The sequence below is a fragment of the Tiliqua scincoides genome, chromosome 4 (assembly GCF_035046505.1).
Source record: "Tiliqua scincoides isolate rTilSci1 chromosome 4, rTilSci1.hap2, whole genome shotgun sequence".
NCBI classification, from domain to species: domain Eukaryota; kingdom Metazoa; phylum Chordata; class Lepidosauria; order Squamata; family Scincidae; genus Tiliqua; species Tiliqua scincoides.
Genome location: NC_089824.1, coordinates 59,942,858 through 59,970,104, shown reverse-complemented (window position 1 = coordinate 59,970,104; position 27,247 = coordinate 59,942,858). Strand labels below are relative to the sequence as shown.

The following is a 27,247-nucleotide window of genomic DNA, read 5'->3' as shown; positions in this document are numbered from 1 at the left end:
GAGCCCCAAGATCTTGAGTTAGTGACCCCATCAACCCATCCTGTGTTTTGTCTATTTGAGTGAGGGGGTGCTTAGGGTTGACAGAAGGGTCTTAACTCCACATTACTAAGTAACAGCCCCATCCTATCCACACTTACCTGGGAGTAAGCCCCATTGACTCTGGCGGGACTTATTTCTGAGTAGACATGCATAGGATGGGGCTCTATAAGAGGGTGGAACAGACTGGGAGGAGGCACTGTGGTTTCATGGGTGCAGAGGCGAGGATCGTGTGCACGTGGTGGGTGTCAGTCTCACACGCCCCCTCAGCGTGTCGCCCAGTCCACCACAAGCACTCTTAGCGCGGGGGGGAGGCTGGGACATGGTGATGGAAGGGGGCAGCGACATCCCAGCCAGCTGGCAGAGATGTTCGAGCCACCTGGCGCCGCTAGAAGGCGCTGCAAAGACGCACAAGCGCATGCGCAGAACACAGCGCGCCTCAACGGCCGCCCTGCCCCACAGCGTTGCCTCGACCGGAGCGGCCGCGCTCTGCGCTCCTCCCCGCCGTGAGTCCGAAAGCCGCGGGTGGGAGGTTTCTCGCGAGCGCCCTCCATACCGACCTGAGGGTGGTGTGAGCTCCCGTCGCTTTGCAGGGGTGTCCGCTCCTCCTCGGCCTCACTCCGGCTCCCCCTCGCGCCCCATATCGCCGCCGCCTGTTCACAAGGTCGGCTATAGGGAACAGAAAGCGGTGGTCCCGAAGCGCATGCGCGAACGCTCCGAGCCGTGTCTCAGCCCTTGGGCTCCCAAGGGCAGAGGCCGGAATTAGGCTGCGCATGCGCGCGACGCACAGGGAGGGGCCGTCACAGCGGCTGAGGCAGCAACGGAACAACCGGTTCCCCGGGAGGCGGAGGCTCTTCACTGCGCATGCGCAAGCAAAAGGCGGCCCTTCCCTTTATTTTCGCAATGCATTCGGGGAAATGTAGGAATGCATTGGGGGAAAGCCTTTTCGGCCACACTAGACGCTGTTCCAAAACCACCATTCAGAGCGCGATACCTTAGCCTTGAGACTGAAGGTTGCCAACTACTACTACGGCGAAATGTAGTATTTCTGGTAGATAAGGGGCAGGAAGGCAGGCAGCGTTCGTGCCAGAGGTAGGTGCGAACAAACAAGATGGAAGTGCAGCAGAGGCTTGTTTCTTGTGAGGAGGGCAGGTTTACAGCCTCAATCTTATTGAACACCATGGAGACATAAATATATATATATAAATTCACCCATGAGGTGAACAAGTGAACCTCTTTCCACCCTTATAGCTCTTTCCACTCATACATACATACATCTCGTGGTTGGCAACCTTCAGTCTCGAAAGACTATGGTATAAGCCTACAGCACCCGGTATTCCCAGGCAGTCTCCCATCCAAGTACTAACCAGGCCTGACCCTGCTTAGCTTCTAAGATCAGACAAGATCAGGCATGTACAGGGTAACAGTTGCTATCTTTTTTAAAAAAAAGATAACAGTTGCTATCTTTTTAAAAAAAAGATACATACATCTCACTCTTTCAAGTTGTGTAGGGTCAGCTGTCCACCCTCACTTGGTAGACACAGGCTCTGACTTCTTGCACCTCTGGCTTACTCCTGTAGTAGTAGAGTAGTTAGTAGTTACTACTGGCACTAAGCTGAAAGTTGGACTATATGCTTTTGAAGGTCACTTCTAAGTCTAGCATTCATAGAATCAGAGTTGGAAGGGACCTTCCCAGGTGCATTTCCAACAGGTGCTTGTCAAGCCTCTGCTTGAAGATTTCTAGTGAAGGAGAGTCCACTACCTCCCTCAGCAATCTGTTCCACTGCAGAACCACCCTGGCCATCAGGGATTTTTTCCGGATGTCCAATCAGAATCTCTTCCCAGATTGGATTCTATGAGTATGCATGCTGAAGCTTGGGCTAGAAGCATACAGACTACACATACGTTGTTGGCATCCTTCAGTCTTGGAAGACTATGGTATCACGCTCTGAATAGTGTTCTGGAATGGAGTGTCCTGTCCAGTGCGCGAAGCCTGGGTAAGGTAGATATGGAGGATAGACTGTTACCCATGCAGCAAATCCCCCCTCTCCACGTCGCTGAAATGGTCCAATGGAAAGGCAGAAGCCAATACGGTTAGTTCCAGCAGTGTCGCAGGAGTTGCCAGAACATGACTGTGTTCAGCCATGAACTGCCTCAGGAACTCCGGCTCCAGATTTTGCCTCGAGGTTGACTCCTGAAGCCTTTTCCATAACTGGATGTAGCCACAAGGCTGTGGAGATTTGGGATCAGTTTTCCTTCTCTCAGATGAGCTGCCTTCCCAGGCTAATGAGTCCCATCTACCCAGTGGCTGTTTAGTCGCCTCTTACGACAAGTACAGCCAAACCGAGGGCCTATTCTTATCCCCAGCCCCCAGACTACACATAGTTTAGCATCATGGATATCAAGATACACCCCCTTAACTCTTTCTGACAATTTCTTCATGGCAGTATTGCCACAGTTGCAGCTCCTTAAGCAGCCTAGCTCTCAGCATTTAGAAAGAAAGGTAGCAATTGTTAAGAGCAAGCATGGTTTCCAGACAGCCTTCATCTCCTTCTATTAGCAAGTGACTAGCTCAATAGAAGGATGCAAAATATATCTGGATTTAAGGCTTTTTTTGGACAAGGTTCCCCTTGTTCTTGACATGCTAGTGGACAAGCTGGTGGAATGTGCATTAGATTATGCTATTTAGATTATGCTACTGACAGGTGGATCTGTGGCTGGCTGACAGACCATACCCAGAGAGGGCTTGTCATTGGCTCCTTGTTGACCCAGAGGGGAGTGACAAGTGGAGTGCTTCAGGGCTTTGACTGGGATTTGGTGTTCTTTAATATCTTTATGAATGACTTGGATGAGAATGCTCATCAAATCTACATATGACACGAAACTGGGAGAAGCAGAATACAGGAATAGGATCAAAGACAATCTTGACAAGATGGAGAACCAGGCAAACATGAACAAAATCAACTTCAACAGGGATAAATGATATGTTTGGGTAGGAAAAATCAAACTTACAAATACAGGTAGATCCTTATTATTCGTGAGGGTTCCTTTCCTGGAACCTGTGCGAATACCGAATTTCATGTGAAACCAAGTCACATGAAATTTGGGTACACCAAGCTCTGAATGCGACTGGAGCCTTCCTCAGGTCACGTCTGGACCTGTTCTGAGGCCTGTGTAGGCTGTGCGCAGCCTCCACGGGCCTCAAAATGGCCTCCAGAGGTACTAGAAGGGCATTTCCAGTTTTCTGAAAGTGAGGCCTTTCTGAGGCCCATGGCTGCTGTGTGCAGTCCCAAAAGCCTTGGAGGCCACTGCTCTGGAGGGGACTGGACCTGTGCTCCAGTCACATCCAGACGCTCTTCTGAGGCCTGTGGAGATTGCATGCATTCTCCACAGAACATAGAGTGGCCGCCACAGGTCTTAGAAGGGTTGTCTGGAAGTGCCCTTCTAGGATCTCCAGAGGCCTTTCTAAGGCTAATGGAGGCTGCACTCAGCCTCTACTGGCCTTAGATGAGCCTCCGGAGGGGACTGGAGCACAGCTCCTGTCTCCTCTGGAGGCTTCAAGTTGGACCAGATGTGGCTCAGCAGGGTTGCAGAGGACCAGCATTGAGCATCCACGGATGCAAAATCTGCAGATAAGTAGGCTCAACCTGTACAAGATTAGGAATACTGTACTTTTGCAAAAAGATGCCCATCTTTTTACTTGTGAAAAACATGTAGGTAGGCATTTTAAGATAAGCTAAATATAAGTAGGTAGTGTGATGCAGTAGCAAAAAAGGAGAATGCAATTCTAAGCTGCATCAACAGAAATATAGTATCCAGATCACAAGCCTTCTGTCAGGGCCAAATTTACCTATCTGTATTTGCTAAGACAAGCTTGTACCATTGCAGTGATTTTGGGGCTCAGGTGCCAAGACCAATCTGTGGTTCAAAGGTGGAGAGAAAGGTAAAAAAAAGGGCTTGAAAAGCAAACTCAGGAGGACTAGGCAGTAGCTTGATTGGTTCCAGGAAGGGATGTAAGGCAAGGGAACTGGGAAAGGTGCAGGGGAAGCAGGGAGAGAGGCTGGCAAGAAGGCAGTGGTTAGATATCTGTCCTGGGTACCAGTAGTACCACTGTTCTTGAGTAGTGGAGTGAATGGGGATGCTTGACACAGCACCAGTACTTCACTGAGCAATTCACTATCAGTGGGCAATAGCATGCTGGTGAACACCAAACAGCATAATGAGAGACATGTGATCCAGGTTTTTATAATAAAAATGCCAATAGAAAAGCATATAGCCTTTTGTGGGGCCAACTCATCAAGGCCCTTTCTTTTGTGTTTTGATGGCCCTTGATGGCCCATTCCCAATTTGAGATACAGGCCTCTATTGTTCTGCATAATATGGTGCAGTAGAGGAATCCTTGACTGCTCTGGAGTCTTTTCCCTCAGTTATTATGCAACTCTTGATTGAGTTTACAACTGGTTAGCGAAGTGGCTTTATGACTTTAAATCTGATGACAAAGCAAGGTGTGGCCAGTCATGTAATTTCCCAAAAAGAAAGGCAAGGCTTCTAAGCCAGCCAGAGCAGGGGTTGCTCTGCAGAACTTTTCTCTAAAGGCCTGTGGGACCTGATGCTTCCTCATCCTCTGATCGAGCAAATCCATGAAACTGGTCAGAACCATGCTTGCCTTATACCAGGGGTCTCTAAACTTTTCAGCTGAAGGGCATCAAATATCTGGCATGGTGTTGAGGGCTGGGGAAAAAAATAGTAAATATTAAATTTAAATAAATACATTCGAGATGGAACTTAGTTGAATGACTGGAATGAATGAATGGGCTCAAATGTCCAGGATTTCTCCAAGCACCAACACAGCCCAAGAAATAAAGCACACACACTTAAATAGACCCCCATTCCCCCACCCCACAAGTACAACTGTGGTTGTGTTTGGTCATCTGGGCCAGAGGCTCTCAGGGGATCAGAAGTACCCCACCAGGCCAGGGGTTGGAGACCCCTGCCTTATACCATACACCATATATGTGCATATAAACATGTCAACTAATAAAACACACAAACACAAAATGCATCAGGCAACAGTATAAACACAGTTTTATAGATGGCAAATAGGTGTGTGTGTGGCCTCACTACTTAGCATTAACAAAAACGAGGACATTATTGATAGGTGATTCTTTTCAAACACTGTCCAAACAAGCGGCTCCTACTGAGAGATTTGCCTCCATGAACCTTTAATGCACACCCTGCCTCCCACAGTCCATCAAACATCACCTTTGATTTTATATCCAGGCACTTTGAATGTTGGTTAGTAATGTCAGCTTAAAAATATTTTAAAAATCACTACCTGGGCTGAAGGTTTTAATCAATTAAAATGAATAGACTGAAGCTTAGGTGGATGGGACAAGTTTTAATCGTTGGGCTACCATTTGGGCAGGGACTGAGTGCAGTGGTAAGTGGCACAACTCAGTGAAATGGCATATAAGAAAGAGGGAGACAAGGGTAATGGTGCAAGAACAAAGAGCTTTTATTGTGGGGACAATAGCAGCATAGTAGGGAGAGGGAGTAAAAATAAAAATGCAATGCAACCTGGTAACCGATTTTAAAAAGTCATTTTGGTTCTGGCATATGCAAAGGAAAATATCAAAGATGCCTTTTTTCTAATAAAGAGTGGTGTCTTTTCTTAAATCATCATGCCCTTCAGTATCTTCAAAAACAATCCACATTCGTATTTTGGTAATGTGCTCATTTACTGAATTTTTAGCTGAACAGTTTATCCATTAAAATACTAGAGTTATATCTCAAGGTTTCTTTCTTCCTGTGGAAGGAGTCCAATGATTTATCCGCTAAAGAGCTGATTTATTATTTACAAATCCTCCTGCCAAGATGAATTATTGGGAGAATTTCTCTCTCTGGAGTGTGCTGGTAAATGCAAAATTGTCAGGTCTGCTCTTTTTAAGGCAGTTTTCTTTAATCACTTACCTTGCCCAATCCTAACTAGCACTGGTACAGTCAGACTGCATGGTCTGTGCCATGGCTTGCACTATATCCAGCACTAATTGGGAGCCAGCTGGAGGTCTCTTGGGGGTAAGGTGGTATTTTCCCCCTTACTTGAGTAACACCCCAGCCAGCTCTATGGGGCTATTCAGGTCCTTGTTAGCTATATAGCTTATGGAAGTCCAAGCAGCCAGCTGTCCCAGGAGGGAGGTTAGGATACGGCCAGTTCCATTCCTCTCCTGGTCCCAATCTGCCCCATGTTCTGCTGCCCCACCCAGAAAAGCCCCCTCCCTGCCTCTGAAACTCCAGCTACCCAGTCCCTGCGCCATTTGGCAGCATATGTACTTCCACCAGCAGCCCTGGCAGGCAATATGGTGCAGGCGGGGCAGTGCAGGCCATCCCACCAGCGCAGCCAACTCCCAAGTAGTCATTCTTTACGGCACATCTGTGAAACTCTGGATCGGCAGAACAGCGGCCATGCCAGCAGAATGTCAGGTTAGGATTGTGCTCTATGTTGCTTTTTGTCTTTTTAAATGTGAGTTTCAGAATAAGTTACAAGTATTCTTTAATTTGAAATGCCTTTCAGTTTTCCTAATAAGCATGGGAGCATTTGGTTCAATAAGAAGTCTTTCAATTCATTTCCACAGATTTCAGGCATAATCCTTGAACTTTTGGACACTATTTTCAAATGGCAGCCTGCCACCTATTTTGCATATTCACTTGAGATACAGAGTTCTTCAATCTCTGCAGAATGAGTTCTTTGTATAATTTCCATGGTAATGTAAAGAGTGTACCACAGGAATGTGTACGCTTCTATTCAGTGAAAACTACAAAGGGCAATGTTTTGAAAACCCTGATCAGTGTTTATAAGCACCCTGATCTATTTTCTTTACAGTATGTTACATAACTGGAATTGGAAATAATACAGGTTTCATGCTAAGACTTTCAAACAAGTATCATGTTCTGTAATTTTATTATCATGACTGAAGCATAGTTAATATTGTAATTTTTAAAACTATATTTCTTTAAGATCATGCATTCAGATGCACTCTTGGCTTTGCTCAGAAAACGCTATTATTCTTAAGGACAATAGACTCTTTAGCTGAGTTTAGCTGAGGTGTCTCTCATTTCTAATTTAAGCAAACAGGAAGAGCATGTTAAACTGCACTTTCTTGTGAATTCAATATGTTGAAATCAGTCTGTCTATGGCTGCAATCCTAACCACACTTTCCTGAGAGTAATCCGCATTGAATAAAATAGGACTTCTGAGTAGACCTGGTTAGGATTGTGCCTCTCTCTCCCCCCTCTCTAAGGTCCTCTGCAATCAGGATCTGGTTTCTTGTTGGCATCCTTCAGTCTCTGAAGACTATGGTATCGCGCTCTGAATAGTGTTCTGGAACAGAGTGTCCTCTCCAGTGCGCAAACCCTGGGTAAAATAGATCTGGAGGATAGACTGTTTCCCATGCAGCAAATCCCCCCTCTCCACGTCGCTGAAATGGTCCAGTGGAAAGGTAGAAGCCAATACAGTTGGTTCCAGCAGAACAGGAGTTGCCAGAACGTGACAGTGTTCAGCCATGAACTGCCTCAGGGACTCTGGCTCTGGATTTTGCCTCGAGTAGTTACTGGATCTGGTTACTTCACAAATAATCTCCCTCCCTATTTTTCATTATTAGTATGCTCACACATATTGTGCCAATCTCTTATTGCTACACCTGTGCTCCCAGCTATAGTTATGAATTAATGAAGGGAAAGAGTTGAAAGAAAAGGTATAAGAGTCCAAGAGAATGGCACGATATGTTACGTTCATATTTACAAGTACTTCAATCCTTTTTGCTCTTTACGAATAAGGCTAACAGACCATTGCTCTTTTCCAACAACTGATACCTGGCTGATCACTCATGAATAGTCTTTCATTTGCAATGCCTTTCAGTTTTCCTAATAAGCATGGGAATTTGGTTCAATAAGAAGTCTTCCCAGTTCCCAGTGGTTAAGGGCAGTGGCTCAAAATCTTGCAAGACCCACCTGTGAAATGCCTTACTTGTTCAGGACTGGCAGCCCAATCCTGAGCTGCCCAGGGTGCGGGGCTGCAGCACTGCCGAAAATGGCTGCTGCTGCATCCTACATACTCCGGGCAGCTGCTGGCAGCTCCTAGGGAGAAGGGGACATTCATCCCCTTTGCTTGGGAAAGAGAGTAGCCCCGCAATGGGGCTACTCGATTCACCGACAACTCAAAGGTCGGCAGTGAATCAAGAACCTTCGTGATGGGCGGTGAGCCCAACACGGAGGCTCTGGATCCGGCCTTCCTCCTTCCCACTGCCTGTCTCCCCCCACACCTCCACTTACCTCTCTGCTGCTCAGCAGTCCACGTGACTGCCGAGTGGAGGAGCTCTGGCGGCCGGCCAGCACTGGACTACCAGTGCTGGCACTCACCTGGTGGTTGGGCCCACCAATGTGCCTTATGGCATGTTTGCAACAGTGCACACCAGTGACAAGCTGGAGTGCACTGTTCAGGATTGGGTTCTTAATGTCTGTTAATCACATGGAACCTATTCATCCTCTTACAGCACAATCCTATACATGTCTCCTCAGAAGGAAGTCCTATTGAGTTCAATGGGATTATTCCCAGGATTAGCAAGGTGGAGCACTCACGTGCTCTCTCTCACACACACAGGGGCAGGTGCAGTGGTATCAGAGGGGATTGCTTTAAAAAAACCCCAAGGAGTGTTTGCTGAATTCCCCCCCCCCCTTCAGACTGAGATGGTGCAGGCTCTCCGTGCTCCAGCCTACACAAACAAAGCAGCCCAGCAAGCAAGTCTTCCCAGCAAGCAAAGCATGAGATTTAGGCTACAATCTTCTCCACACTTTCCTGGGAGTAAGCCTCATTGACTAGAATGGAACTTACTTCTGAGTAGGCAGGCATAGGACTGGGCTCTCAGCATGCTGTATTGAACTACTCAACAGAAATAAAAGTTTGTTATTGAGACATTTTAAATGAGCATTGAGTCAGACCCTGCAATTCTGAATGATTCCTTTACCATATTGGTGAGCCCAGAATTAGTTTTTCTGTATAATGGATTTAGAAGGTGTGGGAATTGCATGTAGTGAGTCTAAGAGTTTATATGATCACATATTTTCCCAACATAAATTTTATCCAATTGTTATTGATAGATAATTCCTATCACTTCCATACCCAATTTTCCTGGAAGTTTGTAAAAGGGACATTTTCCCAAAGACAAATGTACTGCTTTTATAATTGCTACACTGAACTTAGCAAAGGATGTTGCATTATGCCTTGGAATACCCCATGGGCATTCTCTTCCCAGGCAATTTCATTCGATCATATGGTAGATCCCTACATAATACCAAAAGAGAGACTAATATTGTTGCTTCTCACCAGGGCTATTCCAGATATCATGGATACCTGCAGCTTTGGTGTATTGCACTCATAGTGACAATTCTTTCCTAAGCTCACTCTGTGTTAGCAGAAAAGCAAGCTAATAGAATTCAGTTTAGAGGGACCAGGGTCTGGCAGATCTTTGGAGACCTGCAAAAGATGAATAAAATTGAGCTAGCATGGTCCTAGGTCAGTGGTTCTCAAACTCTGAGGGAATTTTACTCCCTTGGTAAGTCTTTGTGGTGGAGGGGCTAGGAAACAGCAGGAGCAAAGCACCTGCAAAACAGAAGTACTTTGCGCTCGATTTTTCCAAACGTTCCAAGCCTCAGGGAGGGCTGTGCAGGGATTATGTATCCCCCTGCATAATGCAAGTCCAAAGCACACACACACCTCCCCCATATGGATGCAGTCCTGAGGATCACCTCCCTGCCTCTCCCCTTCCCCCGCCCCTATTGCAGAGAGACATTCATGCAAGTGATGACAGGCATAACCTAATTATCCACAGATTTTTTTTTATCTCAGAGTTGATAAGGGCCCTTTAAATTAAAGGAAAACAGTTGTTTAATAAAGTCAGAGAGGGCAACCAGCTGACAATCCATCAATCATTCTCTCTGCAGGCTTCACTCCTCCCTTCTCCCTGAGCATGTGAACTAAGAGGAAATGGCAAGGATTATCACCTTCTCCATTCTTTCCTCTTTGCTGGGGCTCCTGGTGAAGGATTGCTGCCTCCCAGTGAAGCCTAAGTGCCTGGAGAGACACTGATTGCCTCTGTGTGCATTACAAAGGTCAGCAAAGCTGTTTTTAAATCACCAGAACAAGGAGACTTTGTTTTTTAAATTGATTTGCTATAGTGTGAATAATGAAACTCAACCTGTATAGTCAAGATACCCTTTCTTTCCTTTGGACCACTCTCCTCTTTCCCTTGGTTAGCTCTGACTTTTTGACCAAGAACAGCTTCTTGCCTTAAGTCAATTGCTAAGCTTTACAAAACTCCTTCATTCTAACTCAAGCTGATCTTATATGGGAACATATATTTGGTATTAAATCCTCCTCCATCTTCTATTTTTCACATGCAGCCCACTGCCATTGTGGCTTACTGTGCACTTCTCTCAGCCACATGACTAACCTTTCTGCAAACCTACATGTAAGGTCTCAGTGGAAACTGTTGCTCTAAAATTCTTACTTTCCACTCAGATTGTAGTTTTTCAACCCATTTAGGCAGAAACCCAGAGCCCTTCCTCCAGGCTCCCTTTGGTATAAAACAAGTTGACCTATCAAGCCTCCAAAATTAAAAACAAAAAAGGAAAATACCTTTGAAAAAACATGTCAGCAGAGTGACTAGGGCATCAGTTAGGAACACTATACAGCAGAGAGAGGGCAAGCCTACCATACACATGGAAGTGCTGATTGCCTCATAGTAGTCACCCCAAGTTTTTGAAATCTCTCCTTTATTAATGCAAATCAAGCCACAACTACCATTTCCATGCCTCAACTTGAATCATCAGTTTTTCTGTGTTTAGTAACTGAATTCCTCTATCCTTCTCACTCACCCTAGAAACCTTTTTCTTTGAAGGGGAGTAAAGTCATAACCTGTTTACCCCTGGATAAAATACAAATTATACTGGCTGCTAAGATCCTTCTACTGGGGGACATACCCCAGCCTCCCCAAGCTCCTTGTTTAAGGATTTCCTAAATCATTTCTCACTACTTGACATCTCAAATCCCTTTCCGTTTTCTTCTGCCAATGCTCAACTTGTTTCCCTTTAACCCCTCATTAATATCTTCCTTTCTAAATGTACTGTATGTTAAGCAGGGTGCTGAACCATTACAAATTTCAGTTCAGTTCCAGTTCAGACTCATTTTTAATTTTAGAAAGTTGTTTGGTAACTGGTTCATGTTTAGATTAACTGATTTAGATACATTTTATGCAGAATAATATCTAACTATATAAAATGAATACAAGTATTTACAAGTATTCTCAGTATTTACTGAGAAAAATATTTTAACTTTATTTTTTTAAAGGTTTACAAACAAAAATACATACTACAGGGTTAAAACACCAGAAAAAACCCACATTAAATCATACACTTGAAAGTTGGATGTCTGATTATTGAACTGGTTAGCATTTTTTGTGGTTTTAGGAGTTTGATTCCAGTTCAATGTGATAAAGAGATTTTATGATTGGGTTCAGTTCTTGTTCACCAAAAAAGCCTCTCTGATCCAGTTTTCCAGTTCAGATTCCTAGGTTTTTTTCCCCTCCTCCTTTTTTAAGTAGTAATACTAAAACTACAAGAATAAACCACACAGCTAAGTAGGGTGTTATTAAAATACTTTTCCAAGTGAAATGAGTAAAATCTAGAAAATATATTTCATACGGCCTTAGATATATACACTGAGCTCGGAGCTGATTTTTAGGCACTATTATGAACCATAAAATTACAGATCTGACAGCCCGAAGGTAAGGAACATTTGTTCCCTTGCCTCAGGACACACACACACACACACACACACACACACACACACACACACACACACACACACACACACACCCCTTGAATCTAATCTTTCCAGCAACATTCTTCATCCTATTGGATCATCTTATAACTCCCTGGCAACAGATTCCTAAACAGAAAATCATGACTTCATTACAGTGAAATAATTTACAGGAGGAGTGTCTCTAGTCAAAGGTTTTAAATAGCTGCAAAACTACCATACTGAGTGAATTTTACTGAATACATTTCTTTGCTACCAGAAAAGGAAAAAAGGATACTATAAGTGACATAATTTAGGCTGCAATCCTAAAACAAACCTAGGATTGCCCTGTAAATTTATTAATTTGTTTTCATACATAAAGTATACTCATAAGGAGGGGAAAAATCTTGACACATTATGCAGTACTAATTATCTTTCCCTCTTGTAAAGAAGTAGTCACAGCTGGAAATTTGCTTTTGATAGTTGCTAAATTGTTTATGGAAGAGTTTATGTACAACAAATCTGTATGGTCTGTAGTAATAAAGTTCTCATCAGAAAGCTCTTAAACGTGGCAAGTTCAGATAATTACAGAGTTTGTTAGGGAACTAGTTGTAATTTCTCTGAAGCTTCATGATTCTCTACTCAGCAAGATACTACAGTAAGTTAATTAGTTGACATATTCAAAACAAAAAATCTAATTATATGAGCATGAGGCTAGTCATACTAGGCAATTTTTTTAAAGTGTCTAAATGTTTATCAATACTGCTTACATAATTTTAAGAAGGGAAAGATATGTTAAAAATTTTATACATCTCCTCTTGTCACTGCGCTGCAACTATTACATTCTCAAACAATACTTCCAAGTTCAATATTTTTCAATTAAAAATAAATTTGTTGTCCATGATACTGAGATTCAATTTTTCAGCTTTAAATCATGCATTTCATGCATCTTACAGTTTTGCTGCCATAGTCGATGCACTGTGGTCCAATACACTCACAGCAGGCATTGTGAAACCATCGATATTTAGATGCTCCCATAGATTCACAGGAGAGCTTGCACTGATGTATTGACAAGCAGTCATCAAAGTAAACCACAGTACACATGCGTTCTAAATGGAGAGAGTTGGAAAGAGCATTTAGTCCACTGAGAAAAGCTTAACTGCAGATCATTTAAAATAAAACTGGAACTATGACTTTTTCCACATGATCAATCTAAATGTCCTCTTGGCAGCTCCCCAAAGATTCTGCAGCAGAACTAGCACACACCATCTGTAAGTTGATCTTTGCACATAACAGTAATTTGCATCTCCCTGGGATGGATAAAGTCATGTCACTGCCCGGATACTGCCCATGGGTCTATAGCTGGTCATTAAGCTTGCACAGATGAGTGTACTATTGTCTTCCAGGTGTCCTATGTTGCTTAAATGGAGTCACCATCAAGAATCTAAGTATCTATGGCTTCATTCCAGCTCCTGCAACCCAGTACTAGTGCCTCAAAGCTGAATGCACAATGGACGATCTATCTTGGCCTTTTCTTTCTCTTTTAATATTCATTTTATATCCCACCTCTTTCTCAAAGAGACTTGCGGTGACTAATAACGTATTTTAAAATAAAATAAAGCATTTTTAAAATCATTGAACAAAGAAAACCATAAAAACAATGTAGTGAGAACAAAAGACACTAAACATAATGAGGTAGCAAGAAAGAGTAATGAAATTAAGACAGGGAGGAAGCACAAAGAACCAATAATGTCATGCAGATATAAAATACTTATGAACATGTGCTTGTGGATTCAGAATTAACGTATTTACCTTATCCAAAGGAAACGAGGAAAACTCAACTCCTGAGTTTAATTAAGGTTACACATGCTAAGGAACATAATCAGGTCAGATGTTCAATACCAGAAGTTCAATAATTAGGATTCAAAAGATCAACAGGTAGAAAGCAGCACACAGGATCATCAATAAGTAGAATTAACAAAATACAGCGTAGGACTTATAAAAACAGTGCAGGTTGTGTTTTATCAAGTCTAAAGCCATAATTTAGCTAGTGAAGTATCCCAAAACCTTTTGAATGTGAACTATGTGCAGGGAGACATTCTAAACCATTTATTATTTTTGCCTATAAATGAAAAACAACCTGAAAACACATAATCAGCAAATACTTTCAAGCTTTCAGGTAATAAAGGATAAATCAAAAGAGAAAAAATATCACTTTCTGACATCAATATCCTTTAAGGGGGCATCAGATAACTCTTTACAAATTACAGAAGGGTTACTGCCAAATAAAGAGTAAGGGAAATAGCTTTTTCTTCGGTATGCAAAACATGTTTGTCAATTTTTCAAATAATGTTAATAAGAAAATATAACCCACATGGAATAATGATACTGGTGAAATCCCTCTTTTTCATATAAGGGGCAGGGCGGAGGGTTGACAGCAACACGACTGCCAAGATCACATCACTGCTAGGGAAAAGGAGATTTTCTGCAACTTACCCCAGCCAGCGCCAGCCTCCGAAGAGTGTGGGAAGCCCCACAGATGCCTCTGCAGGGCTCCCCAAGCCTCCACAAAGCTAAAAACAGTAACTGGAACCCACATCTGGTTTGTGGATTGTGAAACCGGAGGTGGGTTCCAATTGCTATTTTTTACATTTGTGGAGGCGTGGGGAGCCATGCAATAGCGTCTACAGGATTCCCTGCACCCCACCTCACCCAAGGCCAGCACTGGTTGCCTTCACCCCTCCCCTGCACACACTTACCTCAGTTCTCAAACTCACGAAAAGTTTGAGAATTGCCAATGTAATTTATTTCCTTTATTGATTCTGGCTCCCTACCATTATTTTACATCCATCTAACATATCCCAACACTCTGGAATATTTTCACATTTACCACATCACAATTATTTAAAAAACAACACACTTATTCTTTTCTCCTTTGGTAAAAGACATCAGCTCAAACACAGTTCTAGGAGCATAGTTTTTCATTAGCTGCATCTTACCTTTTTCGCTGGAATAAGGTGTGTGGATATTGTTGTTTGGAACAGAGATGTTGTGATTTGGGGGCTGGTTCACTGTTTCTAAAATTGAGACTAAGTTTTCATGATGTGATAGTTCTTCTGCAACAGGGAAGGAAACAATATTCCAATTCAACTGAGTATCACCTTCTGTGAGTGCCTGGAAAAGTGAAGGAATCGATTCATGCAGTTCCTCAACAGTACTCTTGGAGGTTGGGGGTGTGTCACTGTAATTGCGAGGATTGCACATACCTACAGAGGAATTAACAAAAAATTGCTGGAGATGATGCACTCATGCAAAGCAGCATTTAAAAAATAATATCAAATATTGACTATTATCCTTAAGGGGATTTACAAAGTACTGTAGTTTTTGGAATGGAAATGTCCTAGATAGAACATAAATGTACCAATGAAAAATCCAAAATACAAGGATTCCCCCATATCCATGGATCCAGTTCTCTGTGGAGGTCTCTCTCTCTCATGCACTTCACAGCCATTACCTTTGTTTAGCTTCTCAGCCCTGGCGCCAAGCAAGTCTGTGCCTTCCTTTTACTGAAAACTTAAACAAGAATGCAAAAGGCAGGTAGGCAGCCTGCATACTAGGGAGACACAGTCAGAACATTAACAGGAAGCAGTTCCTGCTTCCTGTTAACATCTCTCCCTATAGCATGTAGGCTGCCTGCCTTTTGCATTCTTGTTTTAGCGTTCAGTAAAAGGAAGACAGACTTGCTTGGTGCCAAGGTAAAGAAGATTAACAAAGGTTATGGGCACAGGGTGCATGAAGTATTGTACTTTTCCATATAGCAAGAAACAGTTTGCTTTTAAGGCACAGCATTCCACATACGCTTCGCAGTTTTTTTTCCCCATTTCTCACATGAATGAGTTGTTGATCTTCCAGTAGCAAGGTTATGGTTGCTTTTGCCTGCCTACTCTCTCTGTCCCATTCTGCAGGGTTATCAGCTAGTCTGTTTCCGCTTAACACATAGCAGAAAACATGTTGGAAAACAACATTTCTGGTTTAAACTGCCACACTTCATAATTTACAATATAATAAATAATAATAATAATAAACTTTATTTGTATCCCGCCCTTCTCCCTAAAAGGGACCCAGGGCGGCTCACAACATATAAAAACAGTTTTATTTTTTTATAAATATTTTTGCTTTGCTGTGGGAAACTTAGCTTCTGAACTGCTGGCAGCCATTTTTTCTCCCTGTAGATTCTTGGGCACACCCTGTTCCTTCTGTTTGGTTACAGTTTCTCAGTTTGTCCTTCGCTCTTTGTTTCACAGTTTATACTATATCTGGCCCCATAACCTACTGAGAGCGCTGAGAGATTAAAGCAGTCCCACACATAGCAAACTGACTTTCATTAAAACCTTTAGTGTGGACAAGGACAGAACTGCAGCCATTTTACACTCAGGCAAAAAAGGTGGCAGAAAAAGTCAAACAAGAGGTCCAGTAAAAATAGAGCAAACCCAGAAACCTGTGAACAAGCAAGAACCCCCTCAGTGAAGTCAAACATATCCACACTGTTAATATGCACTAGGTAGCTCAGCTCACATGCTGTCCCTGTTCCAGCAACTTCATTAAATGCTTTAAGTTGCAAATGTGAGAGAGATACCATTAATAGTGTATCAACAAGTAAGGTGTACAATGAACCAATAGGAAACAGTTAATATCAGTAAAACAAAATCCAGACTTCCATCCCTTTTTATTATTTCAATCCTGAGAGCTTGACTGACAACAGATGTTGGTGCATTTTAAATATCTGGTTTGCACCCAGGAATACCTCATAACCTGCAAAGCACTACCACAGCTTTTCTTTTCCCTTCACAAAGTATACAACACAGAAACGAGTCAAGAATATGAAGCCAATGACAGCTCCACAAGAAATATAGAAACAGTTTGACATATGGCTACCTCAAATGTCATATGGATTCAGGTATACGAATATTTAACATGCAGCAACCTCAAGACGTGAAAAAAAGTCTCAAAACTTTACATCACATTTTTCTATTTTAAAGATAGGATTTAAAAGGAAACGGAATGGTGGTTTTCAGTGACACATTACCAAAATTAAACATTTGAATAAGTAACAGCAATTGAAAGTGACAGAATATACATAAGTCACATTATGCACTTCAAACTAAAATTATGTACAGGTGGAGCCTCTTTATTTGCAAAATGTTTATTCGTGAATCTGACTCAACGTGGGTCCCCAGGACCTGCATAGAGCCAGACTTGGCCCCACCTGAGCCTTCTGGAGGCTCTTCTGAGGCCTGTGGAGGCCATGCGCAGCCTACACGAGCCTCACAATGGCCTCAGGAGGTCCCAGAAAGGCACTTCTGGTTCTTGGGGGAAAACCAAAGTGCCTCTCTAGAACCTCTGGAGGCCTTTCCGAGGCCCGTGGAAGCTCGTGCGGCCTCAGTGGTCTCAGGAGAGCCTCTGGAGGCAACTGGAGCACAACTCCAGTCACCTCCAGAAAACTGGACTATGAGGCTTTCAGCGGCCTGCAGAGGCTGCGCGCAGCCTCCACAGGCCTCAGAAAGGCCTCCAGAGGTCCTAGAAGAGCACTTCCAGTTTTCACAGACGCGGCAGACATGGCCGGAGCAAGGCTTCGGTTGTATTTGGAGCTTGGTGGAGTCCAAATTTCACGTGACCTGGTTTCATGTGAAATTTGATATTCACGTGGGTTCCAGGAATGGAACCCTCATGAATAATGAGGCTTCACCTTTCAAAACCACCAAACTAAGGGCCAAATCAGACATGCACACAAATGTGTGTGCAAGAGACATGCTTTCAACCCGAAGGGTCTCTTTTAAGACTAGCCACAATCCTAGGCAGGGGGACCTAGGAAGGGGGACCACAATCCTAGGCAGAAACAGGTGCGCAAGAGAGAACTTTTCCAAGTGGTGAAGACCGGAAGTTATTGTGAGGAGCTCCAGAAGGATCTCTCCAGACTGGCAGAATGGGCAGCAAAATGGCAGATGCGCTTCAATGTTAGTAAGTGTAAACTCATGCACATTGGGGCAAAAAATCAAAACTTCACATATAGGCTAATGGGTTCTGAGCTGTCTGTGACAGATCAGGAGAAAGATCTTGGGGTGGTGGTGGACAGGTCAATTAAAGTGTCAACCCTATGTGCAGCGGCAGTGAAGAAGGCCAATTCTATGCTTGGGATCATTAGAAAAGGTATTGAGAACAAAACGGCTAATATTATAATGCCATTGTACAAATTGATGGTAAGGCCACACCTGGACTATTGTGTCCAGTTCTGGTCACCACATCTCAAAAAAGACATAGTGGAAATGGAAAAGGTGCAAAAGAGAGCAACTAAGATGATTACTGGGCTGGGGCACCTTCCTTATGAGGAAAGGCTACAGTGTTTGGGCCTCTTCAGTCTAGAAAAGAGGCGCCTGAGGGGGAACATGATTGAGACATACAAAATTATGCAGGGGATGGACAGAGTGGATAGAGAGATGCTCTTTACACTCTCACAAAACACCAGAACGAGGGGACATCCACTAAAATTGAGTGTTGGGGAGAGTTAGAACAGACGAAAGAAAATATTTCTTTTCTCAGCGTGTGGTTGGTTTGTGGAACTCCTTGCCACAGGATGTGGTGATGGCGTCTGGCCTGGACACCTTTAGAAGGGGATTGGACAAGTTTCTGGAGGAAAAATCCATTACGAGTTACAAGCCATGATGTGCATGTACAACCTCCTGATTTTAGAAATGGGCTATGTCGGAATGCCAGATGCAAGGGAGGGCACTAGAATGAGGTCTCTTGTTATCTGGTGTGTTCCCTGGGGCATTTGGTGGGCCGCTGTGAGATACAGGAAGCTGGACTAGATAGGCCTATGGCCTGATCTACTGGGGCTGTTCTTATGTTCTTAGAGGTTAATTCTTTTCCCACACAATGTTTTACTTCAGAAAAAAAAATCAACCTCTGAAATTGCAATTGCTTTAGAAATGGCAATTTCCTCATGACAGACACTAAAACAAATACCAACATTCAACATGAAATTGATCTGCCTCTTAAGCTTTCAGAAATGGTACTGGCATGATCTTGGTGATCAACAAGATCTTGGTAATCATCATCTGAATTAGCTGTGCCAAAGAGAATTAAATGATAGAATGTAAACTTACCAACGCAGTCACAGCACTCTTCCCAAAGTGTGCCTAGACAAAGCATGCACTCTTTACAACATGAACAGTTTCCTTCAGCAGGTCGGCATTGACACAGCTCCTGGAAATATACCACACCACATTAGAGCTTTCTATGTGCAAACACTGCTCAAGGTAGACCAAAATGAAAATATTTCATTGCTACAATTACAAATCTTTAAAGCAACAGGAGGCTCCCAAAATTAGTTATCAGTCTTGTCTACAGTGAAACATCATCATAATTTTATAAATGAGAGACTTTAAACAAGGTATTAGATCCAAATCATACATTTAACAGCACAACGAAAATGAAACACCCCTCTACTCTTCAAGTTGTATAAACAGTTATACACAAGAAAAAGAGAAACAGCATCTTTTACAGTGTATTGAAGCAGTTGTTTTAAACAAAGAACTGTAACATCTGAGATTATTAATACTTTCTTTACAGGTTATCTAGACCACTTTTGATTAAGAAACTGTAGAAACTTAGTAAGAGCGACAAGCTAAACACTGAGAGGTGGTACTTGTCCATTTTCCATCGAGTCCTGCTTTATGGGGTGTCTGAAATTCACTGCTCCAGATCTTCTCTCACACATTTGCTGACATCAGCTCTGGCAGATTTATTTTTTATTTTTGTTTTAAGTCCACTGGTTGATTTTCACCATATTTCTTTGAAAACTCCTCAGCATTCTTACAGAATTTTTTACAGAGTATTCTTCAGCTAGGTCAAGCTAGTGGATGCTCAAAGTGGATGCTCAAGCTGGGGGTTGTTCACCAGTGCTACGAGGGACAGTATTGCTTGATCAGTTTTGGTAGCCGACTTCCAGATTTCAGCACTAATTACTGCCCCTTTTTGTTGATGTTAGGGTGATGGATCTTTATTTTAAATGTAATCTTAGGAGGTTTGAAAAGATACTCTGCTGGAAAGTTGATTTGATTCTGAATGCACCCTTGTCATATGGAGGATTGTTGAGAACAGTAAGCCCTTGCCAGTTAATAAGTTAGCTTCATCATTCCACATTTGCAGATTTCTTCAAGCTTCTTAACTGGCCTCCTGCTGGCCGCCATCTTGGATATGCTGCCACAGCCCCACAGTGCATGGCAGCAGCCATGGGCGAGGCAACTACCAAGTTTAAGTATCACAATCCTACCTAACAATCCTATCTAATTTACAGAGCTAATCCTGTGCCCAGCTGGGGCAGGCCTTCTTGTGCCAGATCCAAGTGTTGCAAACATTTGTACCTACTCAAGAGCCAGCAGTGCCAGCACAAAGACATGCACTGGCTTGTCAGCACTGGATCCATTCCCTGCACTGACTGGCACAGGTATGTTTGTACGGAGCAGTGCATGGGATGGGAGAGGATGGCGGGAGGAAGTTATGGAGGCAGGGAAGGGGGTTTTGGGTGTGGGAGGGTGGAGTGGGAGGTGGATTGAGTGGGATAGGTGGTGGCAGTGCACACACGCATCCTAACCCCTGCCCCTGGGCCAGGCAGCCCTACATGGGCTTCCCAGATTTGCACCAGCTAAATAGCTAGCATGGATCCAAGAAGCCCCACAGGGGTGGCTAGGGCTTTACCTGAAGTAAAAAGACTTCCAGCCGACTTCTATGCTGCATAGGATGCAGCACAGGCCATGTGGCCTGGTTGCACTAATACAGTTTAGGACTGGGCTGAAAGTAGTTAAGTCCCACAGTAAGTTAATTCTCACAGTAGTCTATGAAAAGTAAGCACAGATAGGACCACAATGCACATAGCTCAAGAAGATCCCAGCTTCGTGCTCTCTAAACATTTTGTTTACCAAGCTACATCTATGCCAAGAATGATCACACACACAATGGCAAAAACAACCACACATGCCATTAAGAGACTACTGATTTAAAAAGCATTAAAAAAAACTGGATAAGCACCACTTACTTTGAAATTAGCAAACAGCACAATCAGCTTTTGACTGTGTTCCTCCCCTATGCTTCACAGTACAATAACTTGGACTACATGTGCTATGAAATGTTGTTTGATTTTCTCTGTAAACCGCTTTGTGAACTTTCCGTTGAAAAGCGGTATATAAATACTGTTAATAACAATAACAATAATATGAAACTGTCACACATTATTGTTTAGATATATTAATGTGTGGTAATATATTTACAATAAAGATACATTGCATACAAACTATAGTTTATAGCTATAATTTTCAGTCTGCAGTTCACACACAAACACCATCCACAAGTTAACATATGCATATCGTCAAGAATTTTATGAAAATCAGGGTCCAGAAAAGAAGAAATTACTAACAGGATATTAAAAATCCCTATTCAGCAAGACTGTATAAATGAAACATGTCTCTGGAATTGTTGATCTCATTCACATCTGCTACAGAGATAAAATAAATATTTATGTGGACCACTCTCCTGCATTGTGTAATAAGTAGCACAATCTTGCAGTGCCTTGTATCTTTGTGTGTGAAAAAAGTCTCAGAGAAAGTACATTTTACTGTTCATTGCAGGTTCATTATATTTACAGAGTTTCTCACTGCAACAATTATGTATGTGTCTCTGTATTCTATAAAAATATTATTCATTTCTTAATGCACCAGCATTTGAACAGTTTGATGCACAGCATCTGGTACAAATGGTTTAAGCAACATGAGCTTTTTGAATTGCATGATATTTGAGGGCAAGCTTTTGTATAATACTGCAATTCAGGTCTACACTTTTCTCCTTTGTTTATACTAGTTTTTATTAAGCATGTTAGCAGGGTTTGTAATGAGATCATAAGACAGGTTTATTTAAATTAGATATATTTTATATAAATCTGCATGTAGAGTAGACGTCATGTACTTCTTTTATTGACATAATTGTATCTTTTTGCTTCTCCTCCTGACAGTATCTGCAGATGATGCATCATCCACAAAAGTGTTAGCTACGTTTCAGATGCAGGAACTTTATGTATTTATAATGACTGACTGCCAGCTGTAATAAACACATGCATGATCTCCATTTTCAGATCTCAGGGTGTGCCTGCAAAATCTGGCATAATTAGGCTGATGTTTTCTGTCATAAACCAAGCAAGTTATATATATGTTAGTGAACATGGAAATTCTTTATGCTATTTTTAGAAGCACTTTCCAAACACAGTACAAAGAAAAACAAATGTGTCAGTAACGTGACATTATTGCTCTTATTTCTCAGCATTGCAAAATCTTGATCCTCAAACTCATACGGACAAATTAACTACTGTATTTTTCAAACTTGTAAAAAACAAGTAGTGACAGACATACTTACAGTGAAGCAAAAGTGAAAAGCAAGAAACTGACCCATGAGTAGGACTGATACTATTTTAATAATAATGTTTAACAGACTCAGCAGGCACTGGAGGATGCTAGGCTGTAGCCCAGATTCTAGGTAATATGCTGGTTAGAGAATAGCATGAAACAGACACCAAATTAAGCAAATGCCTTTTTCTTTAACCAAGGCTGCAATCCTGCACACACTTTCCTGGAAGTAAACCTATTGGACACAATGACATTTACTTTGAGTAGACATGGATAGGACTGTGCTACAAATCACTGTGGCATGGTGTTCTTTCCAATACTTGAGGACAAATGTACGAAGCCATACTGTAGCTTTGTGGGGTCAGCTCCAGAGCACTTGATGATGATTTCATTATCAGGCTCTGAACACCAACAGTGAAGCTACGTGCACCTTCAGTTCTAGTTGCACGGCCACACAGCTTGAGGAAACAGTTGTTTCACATATGTCCTGGATGCCACATCCAAGTACTGTTAACCCCACTCCAATGAGCACTATCTTAAAATCCTACACATGTTAAGGTATGTTCACTTCTGAGATTCTGCATCAACACATACCAAGTGTGACACAATATCTTGTGTCCAGCACAGAATATGGTATCTTAAGAATTTCATTTCCCATCCTGATCATTTTTTAATAGGATAAATTTCAACCCCTTCAGATAAAGGCACCAAAAGACATGTGTTGCTTATTTGTTTCCCAAATTTATCACATTCAGGTAATGCCTCTTCAAAGTATCAGGTTATGCAAGTTTTGTATAATCTAGCAAAATTTGAACTTCTGGACACAGAGTTAAGGTTTGTTGGCACAGTTCCCACTCCCAGGAAGAAAAAACTTGTTCACAGTGCTAGCATTACAAAAAGCTATGTGGAAGTAAATCAACTCCTAAGGAACATCACAGAAGCTAAGTCAAGGGACAACATCCTTTAATTTTATATTACGTTCAGTTAGCATATAATAATCTCTCAACTCCATGTTATGGAAAACAACTGCATCATTATAGTAATAATTTGCAACTGAGTAGCATATTTCAAAGATCTAAACCAGGGATGCCCAAACCCCGGCCCGGGGGCCACTTGCGGCCCTCGAGGCCTCTCAGTGCGGCCCTCAGGGAGTCCCCAGTCTCCAATGAGCCTCTGGCCCTCTGGAGATTTGTTGAAGCCCGCACTGGCCCAATGCAACTTCTCTCAGCATGAGGGCAACTGTTTGACCTCTCATGTGAGCTGTGGGATGAGAGCTCCCTCCACTGCTTGCTCTTTCACGTCTGTGATGCAGTAGCAGCAGCAAAGGAAAGGCCAGCCTTGCTTTGTGCAAGGCCTTTTATAGGCCTTGAGCTATTGCAAGACCTTCATTCATTCATATAAGTCCATCTTTAATATATTCATTTATGTAAACTTATGTAAATTTATTCAAATTTTAAACGTAAATTAATTCTTTTTTTCCCCCCAGCCACCAACACAGTGTCAGAGAGGTGATGTGGCCCTCCTGCCAAAAACTTTGGACACCCCTGATCTAAACCATCCCATCTAGCTTTCATAGATAACATCTTCCTTTTATTGCAGAGATTCAAGTTCACATAAATCTACATGAACATTTTTAAGAGAGCAGAAAGGGCGCAACAGGTCACGTTTTCAGTTCCCAGCCCAGCCCATGTCATGGGAGAAAAAAGGGTCACATCCACAGAAAGAAGCAGACGGTGCCTTGAAAAGCCAATGTCTCACATTAGTCAATTTAACCTTACAAGGCAGAGATACAATAAAGGTTTCTAAACTCTTCTACACATAAACTGATAAAAATTCATTTTTATTCCACTTATATTTGTTCATACCAATGGATGCTATAAGAGCCAAGTTGCTGGATATGTTTTCCTTGAACCTCGAAGTATATTCTTGCATACCTGTATTAAGCATTTGCTGACATCGCTAGCACAGAGAGCCTTGTTGCAGCACATTGATGATGGGATCCAAAAAACAATCAGCAGGCTAATTAGTGCTGGCAGTGTAAAGTACCACAACTTCATGTTTCTTGCAGGAAATTGCTGGAACTTCCAGAATGAACTGAAATAAAAAGCAGTAACTGAAGAGTCCACATTTACTGAGGCAGAAGTTGAATTACTGTCATCTTTACCAAGTAATTCTTCTAAGACCATTTTGTTCTTATTTATGTAGATTCTCTACACTCAGCCCAGCAGCATACATGGCAAAAACAGTACTTCTAGTATATAATTAAACACCAGCCAACTCCTTACATGTAGAGCCAACATGGTGCAGCAGTAGTTAGAGCAGTAGACTGGGGAGAGGTGGGTTCAAATCTTTGCTCAGCCATGTAGCTCACAAGTGATCCTGGATCACTCAATATCATCTCAGTCTAACCTTTCCAGCCTACAGTGTTGCTGGAAAGATAAAATAGGAGGGAAGATAATCTTGTATAGTATCTTGAACTCCTTTGGGGAAGGGTGGGGAAACAATGTAATTAAAGAAACAGACTTAAAAGTTAATGTAAAGTTCAAAATGTTTACTTTTTAATCAAGACAGTGGTGTGAACATTTTAGTGAGAAATGGCAATAGCTAAGAAGACAGACACAATACAAATATATTTTATGGAGGAACAGGAGAAGAAAAGTCTAGTAGGAAGGTGGTGCAAAGATTAGACTCTCTCTGACGTATAAATAAATCAGAACATGTTTTAACACAACCCTGAACTGTTTCAACACCAGCTGTCTGGATATATTAATTTACAAACAAGGATTTTGAACAGTTTAAAACAGGATTTTGAACTGGATGGGTGCCATGTGTGAATGAACAAAATACTGTGCTGTTACATTAACACAGTATGCCCATTTGCAAATACTACATAGTGACTTTACAATGGCCATTTTTCATGTTTTCTCTTATTCAGTTATTCTATGAACCCAATCAAATAACTACCAGTTACTGAGTCTCAAGACCATTACATAGTGGCAAAATCTAAAAACCACCAGTGCATTTCCTGACAGGTAAGTGGTCTCCGGTGAATAAACTGACATCCTCTGCTACAGCTTGCATTTGCCAGCCAATTTGATACATGCCTGAAACTGGCAAAAGTATTTTTCCTAAACAAGGGCTCAAACAGTGGTGTCCAGATGTGTCAGAGGAAGACTATCACTGTATAAGGTCCTAAACAGGCTACTTAAGTTCCCTGCCCCAATTTCTTCAGACTTCCAGCAATCTAGGATTCAGAGAAACACACTAGATGATCATCTTAGCTAACAGCCACCTGCAAGATTTTTCTCCATTTTGCCCAACCCACTTGGCCTCTTACACACTACTTCCTTGCAGATGGTATGGTCCAGCTCCAGCTCACTTGAAAAGCAAGAGATCTTTTAAGCTTTCTGATGGCCTTGAAAGTCTCTTAGGCAGTACCAACAAAACAACAAGCAAAGTACTGTACTATTAGAAATGAATGCAAATTCATTTATAGTATTCATCCAAATCCATGTTTTTAATTTCATAAGACAGATGTCATCCAACACCAAGAACACAGTTTCTGAAGACTTTAAGTTTCCCTCCCAGGAAGCCATTCCTAATAAGTGATCTGTGGTCCTCCTCTCTACTCCAGCAATTTTCAAGCTTTCTCATCTCACACACACACCGACAAGACAGTAAGGGCCCAATTCTATCCAACTTTCCAGCTCTGGTGTAGCTGCAATGCAGCCCTGTGGTAAGGAAACACATGTTCCCATACCTTGAGGATGCTCCAGTGACTGCCCCTGTACCACAGGATGCAGTGCACACCCCACTGGCACAACTGCACCAGCACTTGAAAACTGGATAGGATTGGGCCCTAAGTTCTTCAGGGCCACTACCAAGTTTTTGACAACTGACAAGGCGCACCATGCCACTAGTGGGAGGCTCATCTCCCCCACTGGCCCTACTAACAAATGACCTTCCCCCAAATTCCTGTGGCACTCCAGTGTACGGCTTGCGGCACACCAATGGACCAGGGCAGAGTGGTTGAAAACAGCTGCTAGCAAGGCATCACCATACAGAAAAATGTAGAAGACTTCCATGTACATGTGCTGAACAACCCCAAATGCCACCTGAATGTTCACAGGACACCCCTGTGGCCTCCATCCGATGAAGTCTTTGGGTCAGCGCCCCAGCAGGTGACTGGCAGCCCAACCCTATCCATGTCTACCCAGAAGTAAATCCCATTCTAAGTAGGGCTTCCTCTCAGGTAGCTGCAGCCTGGCTCAAGGGAACTTGGGAGGGTGCGGTCCCCCCTTCTAAAAAGCAGACCCAAAGCCTCGCAGGGAGGGAGGGGAAAGGGCGAGGCTTCGGCCCAAAGCCACAGCCCAGAAGGGCGAAGGCAGCGCCCCCTGCTCCTTACTCGGTGGGGAGCCTGTGAGGAGAGACGGGCAGGAGTGGAGGCTCTGCTGCTGAGGCTGCTCCAGCCAAGGGCCGCCAGCCCCTCGCCTTGGCTGCTGCTGCCCCACACGGACCAGCGGCTGAGCAGCAGATGGTGCGCCAGGCGGTCAGCCCGGCTCCACAGGGGCGGCCCACGCAGCCTCCCCGCTTCCCTCGGAGCCTGGGCTCCGCGCATCCCGCCCCCTCGTCACCCGGAGCGGGACCCTTGAGGTGCCTCCCCCCGCGCCTTTGCCAGGCAACCAGCGCGCCCTTAAGTTTCCCTCCACAGACGGGCGAGCGCTCGCTCCTTACTCTCCTGCCTCCCCGGCGGGCGGACCTCGGTCTCGGCTCGCTGAGGCGCCTTCAGGGGACAGGCCCCGGTTGCTGCTGGGCCGGGCGGGGGAGGTGGAAAGAGGCGGGCACCGGGCCGCGCCTCCTTGGCCTCGCAGCGAGCGCACGCACCTCACGGCGCCTGAGCGGCTCGCCT

General features: G+C 43.2%; 2 protein-coding genes, 1 long non-coding RNA gene and 1 pseudogene across 7 annotated transcripts in view; 1 reads left to right on the top strand and 3 right to left on the bottom strand.

Annotated features, from left to right (window-relative positions):
- RALBP1 (ralA binding protein 1) overlaps window positions 1-804 on the bottom strand; it is a 36,365-nt gene extending 35,561 nt beyond the window's left edge. For all 4 annotated transcript variants that reach the window (XM_066624041.1, XM_066624040.1, XM_066624043.1 and 1 more), the window contains exon 1: window positions 597-804. The gene's annotated coding sequence lies outside the window, so the exon portion shown is untranslated. The remainder of the gene's footprint in view (window positions 1-596) is intronic.
- LOC136648065 (uncharacterized) lies at window positions 461-22,063 on the top strand. Of its 2 annotated transcripts, none has more exons than XR_010794315.1 (4): window positions 461-542; window positions 10,033-10,200; window positions 20,244-20,393; window positions 21,951-22,063. It is a non-coding gene; the product is annotated as an uncharacterized lncRNA (long non-coding RNA). The 2 variants fall into 2 exon arrangements; XR_010794314.1 differs by having other exon boundaries at window positions 469-700.
- Window positions 11,381-27,229, bottom strand: TWSG1 (twisted gastrulation BMP signaling modulator 1). Its single transcript, XM_066624045.1, has 5 exons — window positions 27,073-27,229; window positions 24,273-24,432; window positions 19,051-19,150; window positions 14,887-15,153; window positions 11,381-12,996 (listed from the first exon to the last, which is right to left on the bottom strand). The coding sequence occupies exons 2-5, from the start codon at window positions 24,393-24,395 to the stop codon at window positions 12,815-12,817; spliced, it is 672 nt and encodes a 223-aa protein (XP_066480142.1). The 5' UTR covers window positions 24,396-24,432; window positions 27,073-27,229; the 3' UTR covers window positions 11,381-12,814.
- Window positions 19,696-20,136, bottom strand: LOC136647395 (ubiquitin-conjugating enzyme E2 L3 pseudogene; annotated as a pseudogene).
- Window positions 27,230-27,247: the final 18 nt, after the last annotated feature.

Bases quoted from the DNA above. Each gene is read 5' to 3' on its own strand.
- TWSG1 (XM_066624045.1), bottom strand. From the start codon at position 24,395: ATGAAGTTGTGGTACTTTACACTGCCAGCACTAATTAGCCTGCTGATT. The intron at 19,151-24,272 runs GTATGCAAGAAT...GTATATTTCCAG, and splicing joins TCAGCAAATGCTTAATACAG to GAGCTGTGTCAATGCCGACC. The intron at 15,154-19,050 runs GTAAGTTTACAT...ATTCCTCTGTAG, and splicing joins AGAGTGCTGTGACTGCGTTG to GTATGTGCAATCCTCGCAAT.